We start from the raw sequence: 15677 nt of genomic DNA, 5'->3' as shown, positions 1-15677 counted from the left end.
CTCATGGAATAAAAAGAGTAAACTGAGTCATTCACCTGACTACTTCCCACCTCACCCTTACGCATACCCTGTTAGGAAGGGGCCTAAAATAAGGGAGTGGAGGGGCCAGAATGGCCACAGAGGAAAAGCCACCCATGTCATGGCTCTCAGGACCTAGCCAGGTCTAGACCTTGTCCCCTAGGTAAATGTCTCACTGACCATATTCCTTGTTTCTGAGGAGCAGAGCTGAACTGAGGAGGAAGAGGAAGAGGAGGGAAGATCTGAGGGTGGGTGAGCTGTGCTGAGCTGTCCCCAAGCCTGGGTGAGGGGCTGGAATTAAGGTTTCTTCTCCCAGATTTCAAATGAAAGTAAGGTTTGGTGACTTACATCTGCAATCCTAGGACTAGAGAAGCAGAGGCCAGGGGATTGAGAGTTTAAGGCTGGCCTGGGGTTCCATAATAAGACCCTCTCTTAAACCAAAACCAAAAAGGCCGAAAACCATTCTCTTTTGCCAAGTATGTGCCTTCCTCACCTGGTGAGGGGTTTGCTTGCTTTAATCACACATATAACAGATAGAATGTTGGTTATAATAAAGCGATAATACAATAATTATAGTAAATATGTAATAAACTATAATAAATTACAATAAAGTCCAAGTTATGTAATAGAACATAATACTTTTGGCTAACCCTTTGAGAGTCTGTAGAAGTCCAAATGTCTCACCCCTGAATATTTCAGGGTGTTTTCCCGGAGAACAAAGGCAATCCCCCTGAGCAAGCACCTCCTGCAGTGTCACAGTCTCAGAGCAGTGGCCCGCCTGCCCCCCACCCAGCATGCCTGGTGTCCTCTTGCCCTTGCTGCCTCAGAGATCCCTCCTTTAGTGGGTGGAGTTAGCTTTTGGCTTGTAAGCTACTTGAGGAGAGGGCTGTCTTGTTCTGTCTTGTCTCTCTTTGCTCTTTCTCTGCCCTGTGCCCAAGTGTGTGTGCGCGTGAGTGTGTGTATGTGAGTGTATGGGGTGCACTTGTTTGTGTGGACACATGTGGCTTGCTGGTGTCTTCCACAATCACTTTATGTTTTCAGATAGTCTCTCACTGAACCTAAAACTCTCAGATTGACTGGCCAGGGGGTCCCTGAGGTTTTCCTGTATCCACCATCCTACCACCATCTCGGAGCTGGCGTTTCAGAGACTCTGTCGCCTCGCCCCACTTTTCTGTGTGCTGGGGATCCCAGGCTTGTGCAGTAAGCATGTCACCCCCTGAGCACTTCTCCTGTCTCCCTCCCCTTGCTTGTCATGCATTTCCTCACATCTGTGTCACACACCAGTGTCTTTAATATGCTCGGAGAGAGGAAAGGCAGAGCTGCAGAGGGGACATCCTGCCTTATCTGGATTTCTGGACAGGGTGCAGCTCGGTGATAGAGCAGTTGGTTGGCATGTGCAAGGCCTTGGTCCATCCCCAACACTGTAAAACAAACCTGGTTCCCGCCCCTCAGACCCCACTGGCTTTTCTTTGTCTTTGTCCACATTTAAATAGGCAGCAGCAACAAAGTAAGATAATTTTGTCTTCTGCTAAAAGTTTTCTGTCGTGGAGTGAATCCTTCCCCCCTCTTGTTCTCTTAAGCTAGGTCTCACCCTAGCCCAGGCTAGCCCTGAGGTGTTGGGATTACAGGTGTGAGCTATCACAGCTGGTTCGAACTTCAATGAAATAAAGAATTCCAACTGGCAACTTGACAAAGCCCTTCAAGGGCCTGGAAGGCACTAGAAGATACTTCGCCAGGCTGCACGGGGGTCAGCTGCCTTGACTGGTTTGTTTTAGTTTCCTTTGAGAACCAGAAAGAGGGCTGAATGAGCAGATGATTTCTGGTGGTTTCTAGCAGCTGCCTGCTGTGTTTTACAGGGTTGTTTCGAGAACGTTTACTTCTGTGTGTAGGAAATACACTCCCAGTTCCAAACAGCCAACTGGCAAGTGAACATTCCGAGCCAGGCGGTAGAGGACACACCTGTCTGTGCTTGTCTCAAAGTCAGCCTCCAGCCTCAGCTGCAGTCCCCGCTTTTCCACCCTCATCTGTTAGAAACTTGGAACTGTCCCTGTAATGTCCCTGTAATGACCTAGGGATGCACAGTGGGCCTCTCCTATAGGAGGTGGGGGTGGGAGGGGGTAAGAAGGACTTGGTCCTTAGGGTGGCACCCTGGGCCTGCGTGTTACCTTGGGGGAAGAAATGATTGTCTCCTCTGGGCTCCAGTGGGCTGCAGGACAGCAAGGAACTGCAGTCACGCCCAGGAACCTGAGGTAGGCCCTCCATGTGAAGAACTGGATAAGTCTCGCTCCAGTAAGCAAGTGCTGGAGCAGAGCCATGAGGTCTCAGCCCTGCTTCCAGGAGGGCCTGAAGCAAGCACGTGCCATCAAGGATGTGCGTGACAAGCGAGCGATTATTCGGGGCTTATCTTGGGCTAGGATGCAAAGAGGAAGCTTCACAGAGAAGGCAGAACATCTCTAGCCACGTCTCCAATGTTATAGTGTAAAGATATGCAGGCATGTTCCAGGGCTCAGCCTAGAATAATTGGGGGTAGGGGAGGCGTGTTAATGTGCCTTCCAACACAGATCTCTGCTTACAAGTTCCAAGATGATCAGACCATGTGTCTTGACTAAGAAGTCCAAAGCCTGTAAGGCGTCAGTCCACCAGGTTGAAAGTCCCGTTGGTCTTAGTTTTCCTACCTAGAATGTGAAGTAGGAAGCAGAACGAGTCTCGCATGTGTTGGAGGCTCAGAAACATCTACCATCATCCACTGTTGCTGGGGTGCTGTTAGTGCTAAGTCCAGCATTGGTCATGGGATCTTAATTTTAATCTGTTTCTAAACTGGAGAAAATAAGAGGGTCAGAGATGTTAAAGAGCCTGGTCAAAGTCACTCAGCCAATAAGTGGTGGATCTGGATTGTCTGTGTAGCAGCGGCAGATAAAGGAACACCTTGGGTCACGGAACTGTTCAGTGACCAGAGACGGAGGCTGTCTGGGTGTGGCTTCTTCTGTCCACTGAAGGAAACTGTTCTCACCTCTTTGTGCCAAACCCATCTCCCTTTTTAAAATATAAAATAGTAAGGCCATTATCATTTTGGCTGTCCTTGGGCGTGTCTGGATCAGTCCTGATGTCTCATCCTCTAGAATATACACTGTGTGGAGAAGTTGGAATGCCCCCTTTCTCTTGCCTGGACAGAGTCTTTTTCTCATGCATAGTAACTGTCCCAAGCCACCCTGAGCAACTCATTCCGTTGTCTCAGACCAGCACTTTGCATAAGGGGATGGCTGAGGCCACAGAGACCACATCTAAACTACAGTTCGTTTATACCAAACAAACATCTCTTTATTTTACTTGTGGGGGAGGCTGGAGTCCTCATGGCCTCCATCTATGATGCTACCACACCTTAGCACATCCCACAGCCCCTCAACGGACAAATGCAAGCCAGCACTTTACACCGTGCAGTGGAGGAGGAGTCAAAGCAGCTCCAAACTCCTACGGCACAAACTCCTTCGCTACTTTGGAGTCAGACTGAGGGATGTCCGCATGCCCTGTGCGTGGCTAGTGGGCAGGAAGCCCACGCTCCTGGGCTTCTCCCACACGTGCCAACTTCCCAGCCTGGTTCTACATTTGGCCGTGTGACAGGATGGTACTGCTGGGCAGAGCTCCTGCCTCTCTGGAGTAGGTCCCATGTGTATTGCCCCCCAGAGCTCCGCAGTTCTGCCAACCTTGATGGGTGCCTCGGAAACTCCCTCCTCCTGCACGGAGAGAGCAAATTGCCAGTTGGCTTTGATGACCTGTAATTAACACTACCTCAGTGTTCCGCCCATAATTCATGCTGGAGGTTTGTTTTGGTTTTGAAAATGGAACTGGCGCATCCTGAGAAGTGAATTTGCTTTGATCTTGACAGGTAAAGTCAAAGTGTAAAACTCCCAGAATATTTTTGCTCAGAATGTGCTGATGGCTGGTAAACATGAGAGCCCCGGCCATTACCAGAGGGCTGGGTACTTTATGACTAATGTTATAATTACTTGTTTGTTCAGACACTGGTTCCCCTGGCTACAGAGACAGTTTGTGACAAAGAAAAACGGAGATTTGACCAGAAGTTTAAATAGAAACAGGTTTTCTCTCTCCCTCCTGCCCTCCTCCTCCCCATCTTCTTTCAGTTCTGGGGAGAGAACAGAGCCTCAAGGCTCTGGGCATCACCTCAGCCCAGTAACTAACTAGGGAAATACTGGAAGAATTAGCTGGACAGTTTGAGCAGAAAGTGAACCATCAGCTAGTCAGTCCACTGCCCCTGTGGTGGGAGTGGAAGGTGTGGGGAGGGTGTTGGGTGGCGGCAGACTATAGCCTCACAGCACAGTTGGGTGCTGGGGTACCACACACAACCTGCTACCTGCTCAGCCTGGGATAGCAGTGCTTATGTGCTGAGGGCAGCTTCTGGGGCATTTTCTGTCCGTGGATGAATTCAGAGCTTGCCAGGAGGAGGTCTGCGCTATCGCTGTCATACTGACCTCCTTTGCCTGTCTTCCTACCCCGAGGGATAAAAATATCTTTTAGAAATGCTTTCAGGAGAGAATTCTTAGAAACCAACCTTCTTAACGACTTGTACTTCTTCACCCTGAACCAGCGTGCTCTCAACCATTGTAATGGGAGGCAGGTGTTGGGAAAGCCAGAGCGGGCTCTGGACAATCAGTAAGGCAGGAAGAGAGTCGGGGTGCCAACAGCAGTAGCCTGAGCCCCAGCCAGGAAGGAACCCCGGGCGGGCGGGGTACCTTCTGGACCCAGGCTGGTAACAGGAAGTTTTCCTCTAGCTGGGAAAGACAGGGGGATGAATTGAAGGGAGCTTGTTTTGTAGTTTCAAGGGGCTGTAACTTTGTATCCCAGGTGCTGTGATCAAAAGTAGGGGTGTAACAGAGCCCTACAAAGTAAAGCTGAGAGAGAGAGAGAGAGAGAGAGAGAGAGAGAGAGAGAGAGAGACGGACCCCAGGGGAGAAGCAACCTGCCGTCTCCTCTTGCCTGAGGGACACTCAGAACAGGTTTATTTTATTTTATTTTTATCAAGTTAGAAAGCTCTGGGCAGATATTTCAGGAAACTGGAGCTTTCTGATGGCTGAGATAAAAATAGAGACCAGGATATTGTCCTTCCAGGAGCTGCTCATTATAGCTGCCAAGAAATAAAGACCGTGTCTTTGGGGCTGAACCCAAGGTATTCTGGGAAATACACATTGCCCCTGAGAGCACGGACCCACACATCTCCATCCTTGCTTCAGGATGTCCAAGGGAAACAGACAAAGGGAACCTAGAACACATTGGCTCTTGAAGCTGTGGCTGCCTCCTCCCCTTCCCGGGGTCTGTCCTCAAGCTTGTCTGTCCTTCACCCCGAGATTTAAATGTGAGAGGATGGTCCTGGGGTTGGTGATCCAGAGCAGTTGCTCTAGGCAAGGCAAAAGACTAAGGGGCCAAGTGTGAGCAGCTGCTGTCAACTCCATGCCATCCTCACGCCTGGTCATGGTTTCTACATCCACTGTTTGGTCTTCAGGGTTCTTCTGTGTTTAGAGTGGAAAACCAAGTTTAAGTTCAGCATAGCTTTGTCTTTAATTATATTGATAATCTCAGCATTCTCTCCTCTCTCTTTTTCCTCTCTCTCTCTCTCTCTCTCTCTCTCTCTCTCTCACACACACACACACACACATACACGTACACACACATGCATCAAAGACCTGATGAGTAGATACTTAGGGCAGATGAAGAAATATGTGGTTATGTTTGAAGTTTGCTAGGGCTGGGGCTTCAGCACAGTGGTAAAGCATGTATGTAGCATGTGTAAAGACATGGTTTGGTCTCTAGCATCACAAAGAAAAAGATCTTCACTAAATGTAGTTGAGGAGGTGACAAAGCAGAGTTGGTGGCGGTCAGACACTGGCACTGGCACGGGAGAGCAGGACGAGGTCCTGTCTGCACCGATGGGTCAGAAGCCCTGGTCTTCCTAGTGGCGTTTGCACCTTTGAGTTTGAGGTAGGATGGGAGCCAAAGAGCCAGGCAAGGTAGACTCAAAGACATGGTCATACATACACACACATACGTATATGCATGTTTACCCTATCTACATGTAACCAAATTATCCCTTGTTGCTTCAAATATTTTTGGCAACAATCAATCCTTTTAAAACCTAAACTTTTAGTGAGATGATGGTGGCACATGTATTTTTAATCCCTGTACTCAGGGAGGCAGAAGCAGGTGATCCCTGAGTTCAAGGACAACCTGGTTTATAGAGTGAGTTAGATCTACACAGAGAAAAACCCTGCCTCAAAAAAACAAAACAAAACAAAACAAAACAAAAAAAAAAAAAGCAACAACCTAAAATTTTCTACTTTGCTTTTAAAAAAGAAAAAAAAACAAAACACCCATTGGGCACAAAACTGTAACTACTCTCACCACCTGGTGTTTGTATCTAATCTTTGACAATATTTATATCCACAGTATGTTCAGGTTTCTTCAGTGTGTATGTATGTGTATAAAATTCTGCATGCTAAGCAAATGCTCTGTTACTTAGATACATACCTAGCTCCCCACCCCCTGTGATGATTTTGTCTTCACATCTATCTGTACAGTGAGTTATGGAGCTGTACAGAAAGTTATGATGTAGCTCAGTTGGTCGAGTACTTGCCCAGTGTGGACAGAATCCTGGGTTCAATCCCCAGTGTGGCATAAAACAGGCCTGGTGGTGCCTGCACGTGATTCTAGCAATCAGAGGTAGAGCAGAAAGGCCAGAAAAGTTCGGGGCTTGCCTTGGTAAGTTCGAGGTCAGCCTGAGCCTTTTGATCTCTCGTCAAAGAAAAACAAACAGAAAGAGAAAAGGAAAGAGTAAAATCCTGAAAACCCCAGCAGGTAAGAGCCGAGCACTGACTCTGGTGCCTCAGTGGGCCTTTGAGGTTGGCATGGGATCTCTGCCATTGTGAGCAGTGCTGAGAGTCCATTTCTAAGAAGGCACGGCATCTCAAAGCAGAGGCGTAGTGTGCTCCTAAACTGTTAAGAGCTTGAAAGAAAGAGACCTGGAAGGTCTTGGCTGCTTCTAAGTTTATAGCAGGCAGGAGGTTTAAAGTCCAAAAGGGCTCAGATTTCTACTCCATGTGTAGATATCTCATCCTCAGTCCAGGAGAGAGCCTAGTTCCTTCCCTACACCCCATCATGGCAGTGAAATGAAAGTATAGCCTTCCACAGGGACATATGAGAACAGGGTCACCAGGCACGCCCGGGCTCGGTGGCCTGCCCACTCTTCCCTGACCCCCTGGGTGAGCGCACGGGTGTGCTCACACACGGGTGTGCTCACACACGGGTGTGCTCACACACGGGTGTGCTCATGGCTGCAGTGATAAGTGGCTTAGTCCCAGAAGTACGAATGGTGAAGAGCGGTGACAGACATGGCCCCTGAGACCTGCAGAGGCTCCATGGGAAGACTGACAGGTAGATCCCAGAGGTGGGGAGGTGAGGGGGTGGTTGCTGGACACAGCTGCAGGCAGCTGGACTCTTCCTGGAGCCAGCCTGGACAGGTGAGAAAGGACCCAGATTCAGGGCTTCAGGTACTTCCAGAGGTGCCGTCTGCCTCTTTCTTCCTCTTTAGACAGCTGCTGCTCCCTTTAAGGGATGAAGGGACTGTCTCTTCCGGCTGGCAGGCTGAAGGCAGGGCAGTGCTGCCGGTTGCGGGCACGGTATCCAGAACTCGCTGGCTCTGCAGGGAGCCTCTCCTGGCATTCCTCTGGGTTACTGATAAACTACAGGGGCATCATCACCCTCTAGATGATGCAGGTGCCGGCCCTTAAGTAAAGCCCTGTGCAGTCTTGGTGATTTGCTATTTTTGTTCTGTTTCCTTTTCAGATTACTTGGTGGTGGTTTGGCCCCTCCATTTGTTGAAAAGTTTAGTTGATTTTATTGACTCTGAGCAAATGTGCTGGCTTACAGATTAGAGCATTTGTAATCCTGTCACCTAAGGTCATTTAAGCTCTCTGATGGCGCTGTTGGGATGGTTTTATGCCTGTAATCCCAGTACCCAGTAAACTGAGAGAGGAGGCCTACTGAAAATTCAAGGCCAACCTGGGCTACAGATGGAGAGCTCATCTTAAAACAAAATAAAAAATAAAAACAGGAATGATTAATGCCACAAACAAACAAATCTCTCATCTCTCCTCCCCCCCCTCTCACTCCCTCTCTCTCTCTCTCTCCTCTGTATGCTTTTTCAACAGAGCTCTCAGTCTTGTCCCCATAACACTGAGAGGAGATTCAAAACCAAGAACCAAGAGCTAGTCTGGGCCCTTGGCAGATGGGCGTCCGTGTCACCAGCAGCATGGAGACCACACCCTTGAATTCTCAGAAAGTGTTGTCAGAGTGTAAAGACAAAGAGGACTGTCAAGAAAATGGCGTTCTACAGAAGGGTATCCCCACTCCAACGGACAGGGCAGAACCTGGCCAAATATCCAATGGGTACTCTGCAGTTCCCAGCACAAGCGCTGGAGACGAGGCCCCGCACTCTGTGCCAGCTGCCACCACCACCCTGGTGGCTGAGATTCGCCAAGGGGAACGGGAGACCTGGGGCAAGAAGATGGATTTCCTCCTGTCCGTCATCGGCTATGCCGTGGACCTGGGCAACATCTGGCGTTTCCCCTACATATGCTACCAGAATGGTGGAGGTTAGTGCCGCTGGCCCCCTCAGAGCCTGGGACCCAGGGGTGGGCTGTAGACCCGGGTGGGAGGCTACAAGACATGTCATAATCTTCACTGTCCGGTGTAACTCATGTGAGCCTAAGCTGGAAACCTAAACTGTCTTGCTTGCCAAATTTCCAGTCAGCAAAAAGCCTAAGGTAGCCTGTGCGAGGCTTGCAAGTTGTAAAGATTGTAGATCTTTACACACATGTCCTTAGGTTAATTAGTATTGTTTGTGCTTCCTTTGTTGAAGGGCCTCTTGCTGTGTGTGTATTCAAGCTTCTGTTCATGAGCCAGAAGCAAGAGACTGCTTGCCACACTGTGCTGGAGTTCTCCCCTCTTGCTGGCAGAAGAATCTGGAGTTGTCAGGCCTGTGGGAGGAAATGTTGGGAGGTGGCTCTAAGGCTCCAGACCCTGCTAGGCCTTTGAACCTATGTGAGGTCAGAGTATGGCACAGGTCTGGGTTCAAAGTCTTAAGTTATCAGACTTGATGAGATCAAAGCTAAGCCCAGGCTCAGTGTAACATTATTGCCAACCCCAAAGTGTGCGATATGTTTACATCTCTTGTGTTGTACATGTCCATCCTAGCAACCCTAAGGCTGTGTTAGAGTAGTTACCTTGTTGATTGTATGTGTGATTTGGGGAGCCTGGGAGAGAACAGAGCAGCTCAGGGGAGACAGGTGAGCAGGTACAGACCCTCTGTGTGGATTCTGAGCAAGAAGAAATGAGTATCAGATCAGTGGACAGTTATCTTGACAAGCTGTTTAAGAGGCAACTACAGTGAGGCCTGGGAGGTAATTTGTTTATGTCAGCCAGACTTCTATGACTTAGCACAGTTTCTTCTCTTAATGGCCGCTCCCTGGCTGTGAAGGGAAGTTCCTCAGGCCATGGGAGATGCAAATCCCTTGCCTAGGACTAGAGGTCTCGTTCTCCTTATCTCCTGCTTGTCAGGACCTTTAGCCTAAGCCTTGTATGATCTCCAGGGTCCTTGGTGACATTTCCTACTGTAAAGCCAGTCAGGTAAATCATCTGGAGTTGAGGTCCAACATTAAAACACAGCACGGGTTTGATTCTCTAGCCAGATTTGCTCAAGATGACTAATTACACCGACGATTCTGAGTCGCACTGGCCTCTGGTGTTTAGGGATGAAACATTTTAAAGGCAGGAAAGTTACCAGAGGGAAATCATAGCTGACTCACCCTTTGGGCTAAAACTTAAGCCGCAGGTGAGCAATCTTGTTCTGTGGAAACTACCATCCTCAGCCTTACTCTCAAACAATAGCTTGTGAGGAACTACTCTGGCCCAGTGGAATTACGGACATGCGGTCAAAAATATCAGTGGTCTGGAGTCATAGGTAATACTGATGAAGGAGCATCTGATCTGAGTCAGAGATTGCATCTGTGTGCATCCTCAGATGGGTCAGCATTGTTTCACGCCTGGACATCTTCTTGAGGCCTAGGGTGGACCCTTGAATCTGAGGTCAGTTTTTTGGGGGGAAACCAGTGACTGTTGGGTGCGGCGTCTGTTGACTCTCAGCCCAGCCTATTTCTGTTACTGTCTCAGGCACCTCTCCTCTGTATCATATGCTTGGTTTGTCTTTTTTGCTTTGTTTTGCCCCTAAGACGGTATTTTAGTCTGGTTTCTTTAGCTTCAGTGAAATACCAGACAAAAACAGCTTAAAGAGAAAGAGTTTATTTGGCAAACAGCACCAGGTTTCAGCCCATCACTGCGGAAAGTTCTAGAAGGCAAGAACTTGAAGCCGTAAGTCACGCACATGCGCACATGGTAGCCTAGTTTAGTGCCTCCTTTTCATTCAGTCCAGGACCCAACCCATGAAAAAGTGCTGCCCACATTCAGGGCGGGGCTTCCCAGTCTCTCACAGGCCAACCCAATCGAGACTTCCTCATGGAGATGCCCTTCCCAGGCGATTCTCATGGATCTTGCTAACCAGCTCAGAGAGTAAGTAGGTCAGCACGCGGCTGTACCATGGAACCTCTGTCTACTGTCCTCTCTCACAAAGCACTGGGATCAGGGCAACCGACTGTGAATTCCACATCCATGGACCATTCTGGGGACAGACGTGGGCAGGAGGTAAAACTGTCTCCCTTCTGCCACAGGGGCCTTCCTCCTTCCTTACACCATCATGGCCATCTTCGGGGGAATCCCGCTGTTTTACATGGAGCTCGCGCTGGGCCAGTACCACCGAAATGGGTGCATTTCTATATGGAGGAAGATCTGCCCGATTTTCAAAGGTAACTGGAGGGATGGAGGGAGACGCCGGACAAGACGCTTCCATAAATGGCTGGGAACTGGGAACCGGGGCTTTAACCTCTTGGGCTTTATGGGTGTGAACTGGGCCTTCCTCATCTCCATCCAGGCATTGGCTACGCCATCTGCATCATCGCCTTTTATATCGCCTCCTACTATAACACCATCATAGCCTGGGCACTCTACTACCTCATCTCCTCCTTCACGGACCAGCTGCCCTGGACCAGTTGCAAGAACTCTTGGAACACTGGCAACTGCACCAACTACTTCGCCCAGGACAACATCACCTGGACAGTCCATTCCACGTCACCTGCTGAGGAGTTTTACTTGTAAGGACATGTGAAGGAGGCAGGGTGGTCTGTTGAGGACAGGCCACACACCCTGCAGCTTGGCATCTTAGGGGCCAAAAACTCTTCAGCTCTCTCTTGGCAGGAATTAGTAAAAGCGTTTCAGTAGCATAGATGAATCACATACACCAGGCTCCATAATAACATTTTCACTGATATAGATGATGTTTTCTGCTCAGAATCTCCTCTATGGAATGTCCCTCACCCACTCTTACTTGTCCTGACTAGCTCCCCTTCCCATGCAATGTTTTCCTTTATTCTTTTTGGTGACACATGCATGTAAAGATGGCTTTCAGGATCATGGGTAACACCCCAGTGTCACTCACTATACTGCTGAACAAAGTGTCCTAGCCCAGCAGACATTTACTGCTTATGGGTCTTCAGGGATGGGTGGGACCTCATGGGCCCTTCGTGCCTCCTGGCAGATTTCTGAGAGGTGAAGCCGGAAAGGATTAGGGAGCAAGCCCGTGTGCGGGCAGGGCGGTAGGGTTGGAGTTGGAACTCTGCCCAACTGCTCCATAATCTGACCTTCTTTGACTCAGTGCCCCCATATGACAGGCTGGACTGCTCTACCATGTCCACACTAGCCCCCTTCACTCCCCAAGGGGAGCCAAAACGTCCCTGCATCAAAGGGAATAACCTTCTTGGTGGCCTCGTCTCCTCCAGCCAGTTGCTATGGAGGCAAAACACCCAAACTTATTTCTGCCCTTTGGAAGATGCTTGAAGAATGTGGGGTCTTCCTTTGGTGTTAAGGATTCAGCCTGGGGTCCTCCTATGCTAGGCAATTGTTCTTCTAGCGTGTGATTTCCCCGACCCAGGAGTATTTTTAATAGAGGAAATGTAGGCCGTAGTAGCCCAACTACAGAGCTAATTTAGAGTGAAGGACTCACTGCCTACACAAAAATTTTCATGTACCCAGAAGCTGGTCATGCTGATTGGAAGGTTCTCATTTTAGATGATGGAAGAGAGACGAGTGGTCTGTCTGGTGAATTTGCCACTTGTTCTTTCAGGATGAGCGAGGCCCATTCCAGCTCCCCCTCTCGTGGTGTCCCTTGTCCTCTAGAGGAATCCCAATGTTGTGCTCAGGTGACCCTCCAGACCCCTCTCTTTGTCACTCCAGGCGCCATGTCCTGCAGATCCACCAGTCTAAGGGACTCCAGGACCTGGGGACCATCAGCTGGCAGCTGGCTCTCTGTATCATGCTCATCTTCACCATTATCTACTTCAGCATCTGGAAAGGAGTCAAAACATCTGGCAAGGTGAGGACTCTGCAGCTTGTCCTGGACGGCCCAGGGCCCCACAGTGTCACCAAACTCAAGACCATTACACTGGACGGCTACTGAGCAGAAAAAAAAAATATCAGTTTTCCTTAGTACCAAACACGTTCATCCTGTGATACTTTCTTCATCACATCTGTTAGAAGGTTCTAGAAATTAACCAGTATCATTTCCATGTAAGTGCATCTAAGTAAGTGAAGGCACAGCACAGCCTCTTTATAATTCTATTTAAAACTGTGTAGAGACTGGAGAGGTGGCTCAGTAGTCAGTTACTTACCACAGAAGCATAAGGGCTGAGTGTGGGTCACAGCTACTCACGTAGAGGGCTGAGCACTGCAGACTGTGAGTCTGTGACTGCACTGGGGCTGGGGGAAGGCAGAGATAGGAGGATGCCTGGGCTTACTGGCCTGTCAGTCTAAGTCAGGGAGAGCTCAGTCAGGCAGGACCAACTGAGGACGACATCCAATGTCAACCTCTGTCTCCACATTCTGCACATATATACATGCATACATATGAATTATATATATATATATTGTTATGTTCTCTATATATATCATATTATGTTCTATATATTACATATATGATATATACCTTTATCTATTTATCTATGTATGTATGTGTGTGTGTGTGTGTGTGTGTGTGTATATATATATATATATATATACACACACACATACCTTTTTCAAAATTCTTTCAGCCCAGTATACTCACAGTTGCTATTATTGGCCATAATTTACTGAAAACCAATCATGAGCCATACCCAGAGCTTTTCTATACTGGTTAATTGAACAACAACTCCCTATGCAGCCCATGCTGGCCATGAACTCATAGAAATCCTCCTGTTTCAGCTTCTTGAAGCCACAGTGCCACCGCTAGCACTGCCTGCTTCTGTTCTTTGCTGTCCCTGGGACAGTATGTCAGTAACCTGTGTTTCTGTTCTCCTTCACTCCAGGTGGTGTGGGTGACAGCCACCTTCCCTTACATTGTCCTTTCTGTCCTGCTGGTGAGGGGGGCCACCCTTCCTGGAGCCTGGAGAGGGGTTGTCTTCTACTTGAAACCCAACTGGCAGAAACTCTTGGAGACAGGGGTGAGATATGAGAGACTTGTTTGACTTTTACTAGATAAAGCCAATTCTCTTCCAAATAGTACCTCATGGTCAGCTCGACTTTAATGTACAAGCGTGCAGTGATCCTTTAGATCTGAAATAAAAGCATGAAGAACACAGCATCTTGAGGCCACTGACCGGTGACAATGCTGCGGTAGCCGTGGTGGGTCCCGTCCTCACCCCGTGCCCCGCCTGCTGTCTTCCAGGTGTGGGTAGATGCTGCGGCTCAGATCTTCTTCTCTCTTGGCCCGGGCTTTGGGGTTCTCCTGGCTTTTGCTAGCTACAACAAGTTCAACAACAACTGTTACCAGTGAGTATGTGGGGCTGCTGGGCAAAGCTTGAGAATGGACTGACAGACAAGACAGTTGGAGGAAGACAATGATCCCCACACCAGGAGAGAATTTGCCTCTAAGCGGTGTCACCAGCTTCTGGCCATTTTCATCCATGACATTGTGCCCATGCAGGAAGTAACTTTACCTAGTCTATTCAAAAGTTATTAAGAAAGTTTCCAAAACACATTCTCTCTCTCTCTCTCTCTCTCTCTCTCTCTCTCTCTCTCTCTCTCTCTCACACACACACACACACACACACACACACACACACACACATACACACACACTCTTAGTTGGGGGAGGGGTGCATCCCTATAGTCCCAGCATGTGGGAAGTGGAGACTGAAGAATGAGGAGTTCAAGGCCAGTCTCAGCTCCATCCTGAGGTCATCGCTGCCTTCAATAGACTGTATGAGATCCTGCTTAAAAGAGGACAAGCGAGCAGTGGCGCACACCTGTAATCCCAGCACTCTGGGAGGCAGAGGCAGGTGGATTTCTGAGTTCGAGGCCAGCCTGGTCTACAGAGTGAGTTCCAGGACAGCCAGGGCTACAAAGAGAAACCCTGTCTCAAAAAAAAAAAAAAAAAAAAAAAAAAAAAAAAAAAGACAAGTGACAAAGCAAACAGGCAAACCAAACAGGGACATGGTATAGCAAGGTTACAAAATGCAGCGTACACCAGTTAATATATGTTACCATGAAAACCGTCGACTGATTGTTTATATTTACACGGAAAGCCTAAGGACTGAACTGTCTTAGCTTACAACAAACACCATGCTGTGGCAGAGCCATGCTTCAGTGTTTTAACCGAACAGTAGCTCTGCACCCACGGCGGCTTGGCTGTCACTCACAGCTGGGGACAGTACCCACTCCCACCCACCCCCAGCCACAAGGAGTGTGGCCTTGCGTTGGTTAGCTAAAGCTATGGAGTGAAGTTTTAAAATTGTCAATGTTTCTTTCTCCTTGGCAGCCTTAAGATGTTACTTGAAGATAACATTAAACTTTTAATTTCACAAATGTGAGGTCAAAGCCCCTTCCTGGAGCCCTCCAGCTGAGGCCCTGCTCCAGGGCGGTGCCTCTCTTGGTGGAGAAGAGGTTTTGAACTCACAATCCTCCTGCCTCACTCAGCCTTCCAAGGGATGGGATTATGGGAATGTGCTACTGTGACTGGTTTGTGATTGTGCCTGGGGTTCCGCTGCAGAGACGCCCTGGTGACCAGTGTGGTGAACTGCATGACGAGCTTCGTCTCTGGCTTTGTCATCTTCACGGTGCTTGGCTACATGGCTGAGATGAGGAACGAAGATGTGTCTGAGGTGGCCAAAGATGCAGGTAGGGTCAGGGGCTCACGTCACAGGATGGCAACTTTGAATCTTTACAAATAGCTAAACGATTTTCAAAGACTTGAAAGTTAAGTTCTGTGGAGATCTCAATCCACGCATGTATTCAGTTGTCTGGGTGCCCAGTGCAGGGGCCCTCAATACATGGCAGGATTAAAGATATGATGGGTATGGTGGGCTTAAAACTATGACGTGTATGGTAGGTTTAGAGCCAGTGGGCTTGGGCACTCGTGGGGGGATTCGGTCTAGTAGGCAGATCACTACTGATGTCATGTTGCTTGGTGTTTGCATGAGAAATCATGTAACAGATATTATAAAAATGAG

General features: G+C 48.7%; 1 protein-coding gene across 1 annotated transcript in view; it reads left to right on the top strand.

The window, feature by feature from the left end:
- Nucleotides 1-15677, top strand: part of Slc6a4 (solute carrier family 6 member 4) — a 31417-nt gene that overhangs the window by 3631 nt on the left and 12109 nt on the right. Inside the window, exons 2-8 of the mRNA XM_052196462.1 lie at nucleotides 8235-8678; nucleotides 10809-10943; nucleotides 11069-11288; nucleotides 12427-12565; nucleotides 13536-13670; nucleotides 13895-13998; nucleotides 15218-15345. Coding sequence (XP_052052422.1) covers nucleotides 8312-8678; nucleotides 10809-10943; nucleotides 11069-11288; nucleotides 12427-12565; nucleotides 13536-13670; nucleotides 13895-13998; nucleotides 15218-15345 — 1228 coding nt within the window. The 5' untranslated portion in view covers nucleotides 8235-8311. The remainder of the gene's footprint in view (nucleotides 1-8234; nucleotides 8679-10808; nucleotides 10944-11068; nucleotides 11289-12426; nucleotides 12566-13535; nucleotides 13671-13894; nucleotides 13999-15217; nucleotides 15346-15677) is intronic.

This window comes from Apodemus sylvaticus, chromosome 10, assembly GCF_947179515.1.
Source record: "Apodemus sylvaticus chromosome 10, mApoSyl1.1, whole genome shotgun sequence".
NCBI lineage: Eukaryota > Metazoa > Chordata > Mammalia > Rodentia > Muridae > Apodemus > Apodemus sylvaticus.
This window is presented reverse-complemented; position numbering and strand designations above follow the sequence as displayed.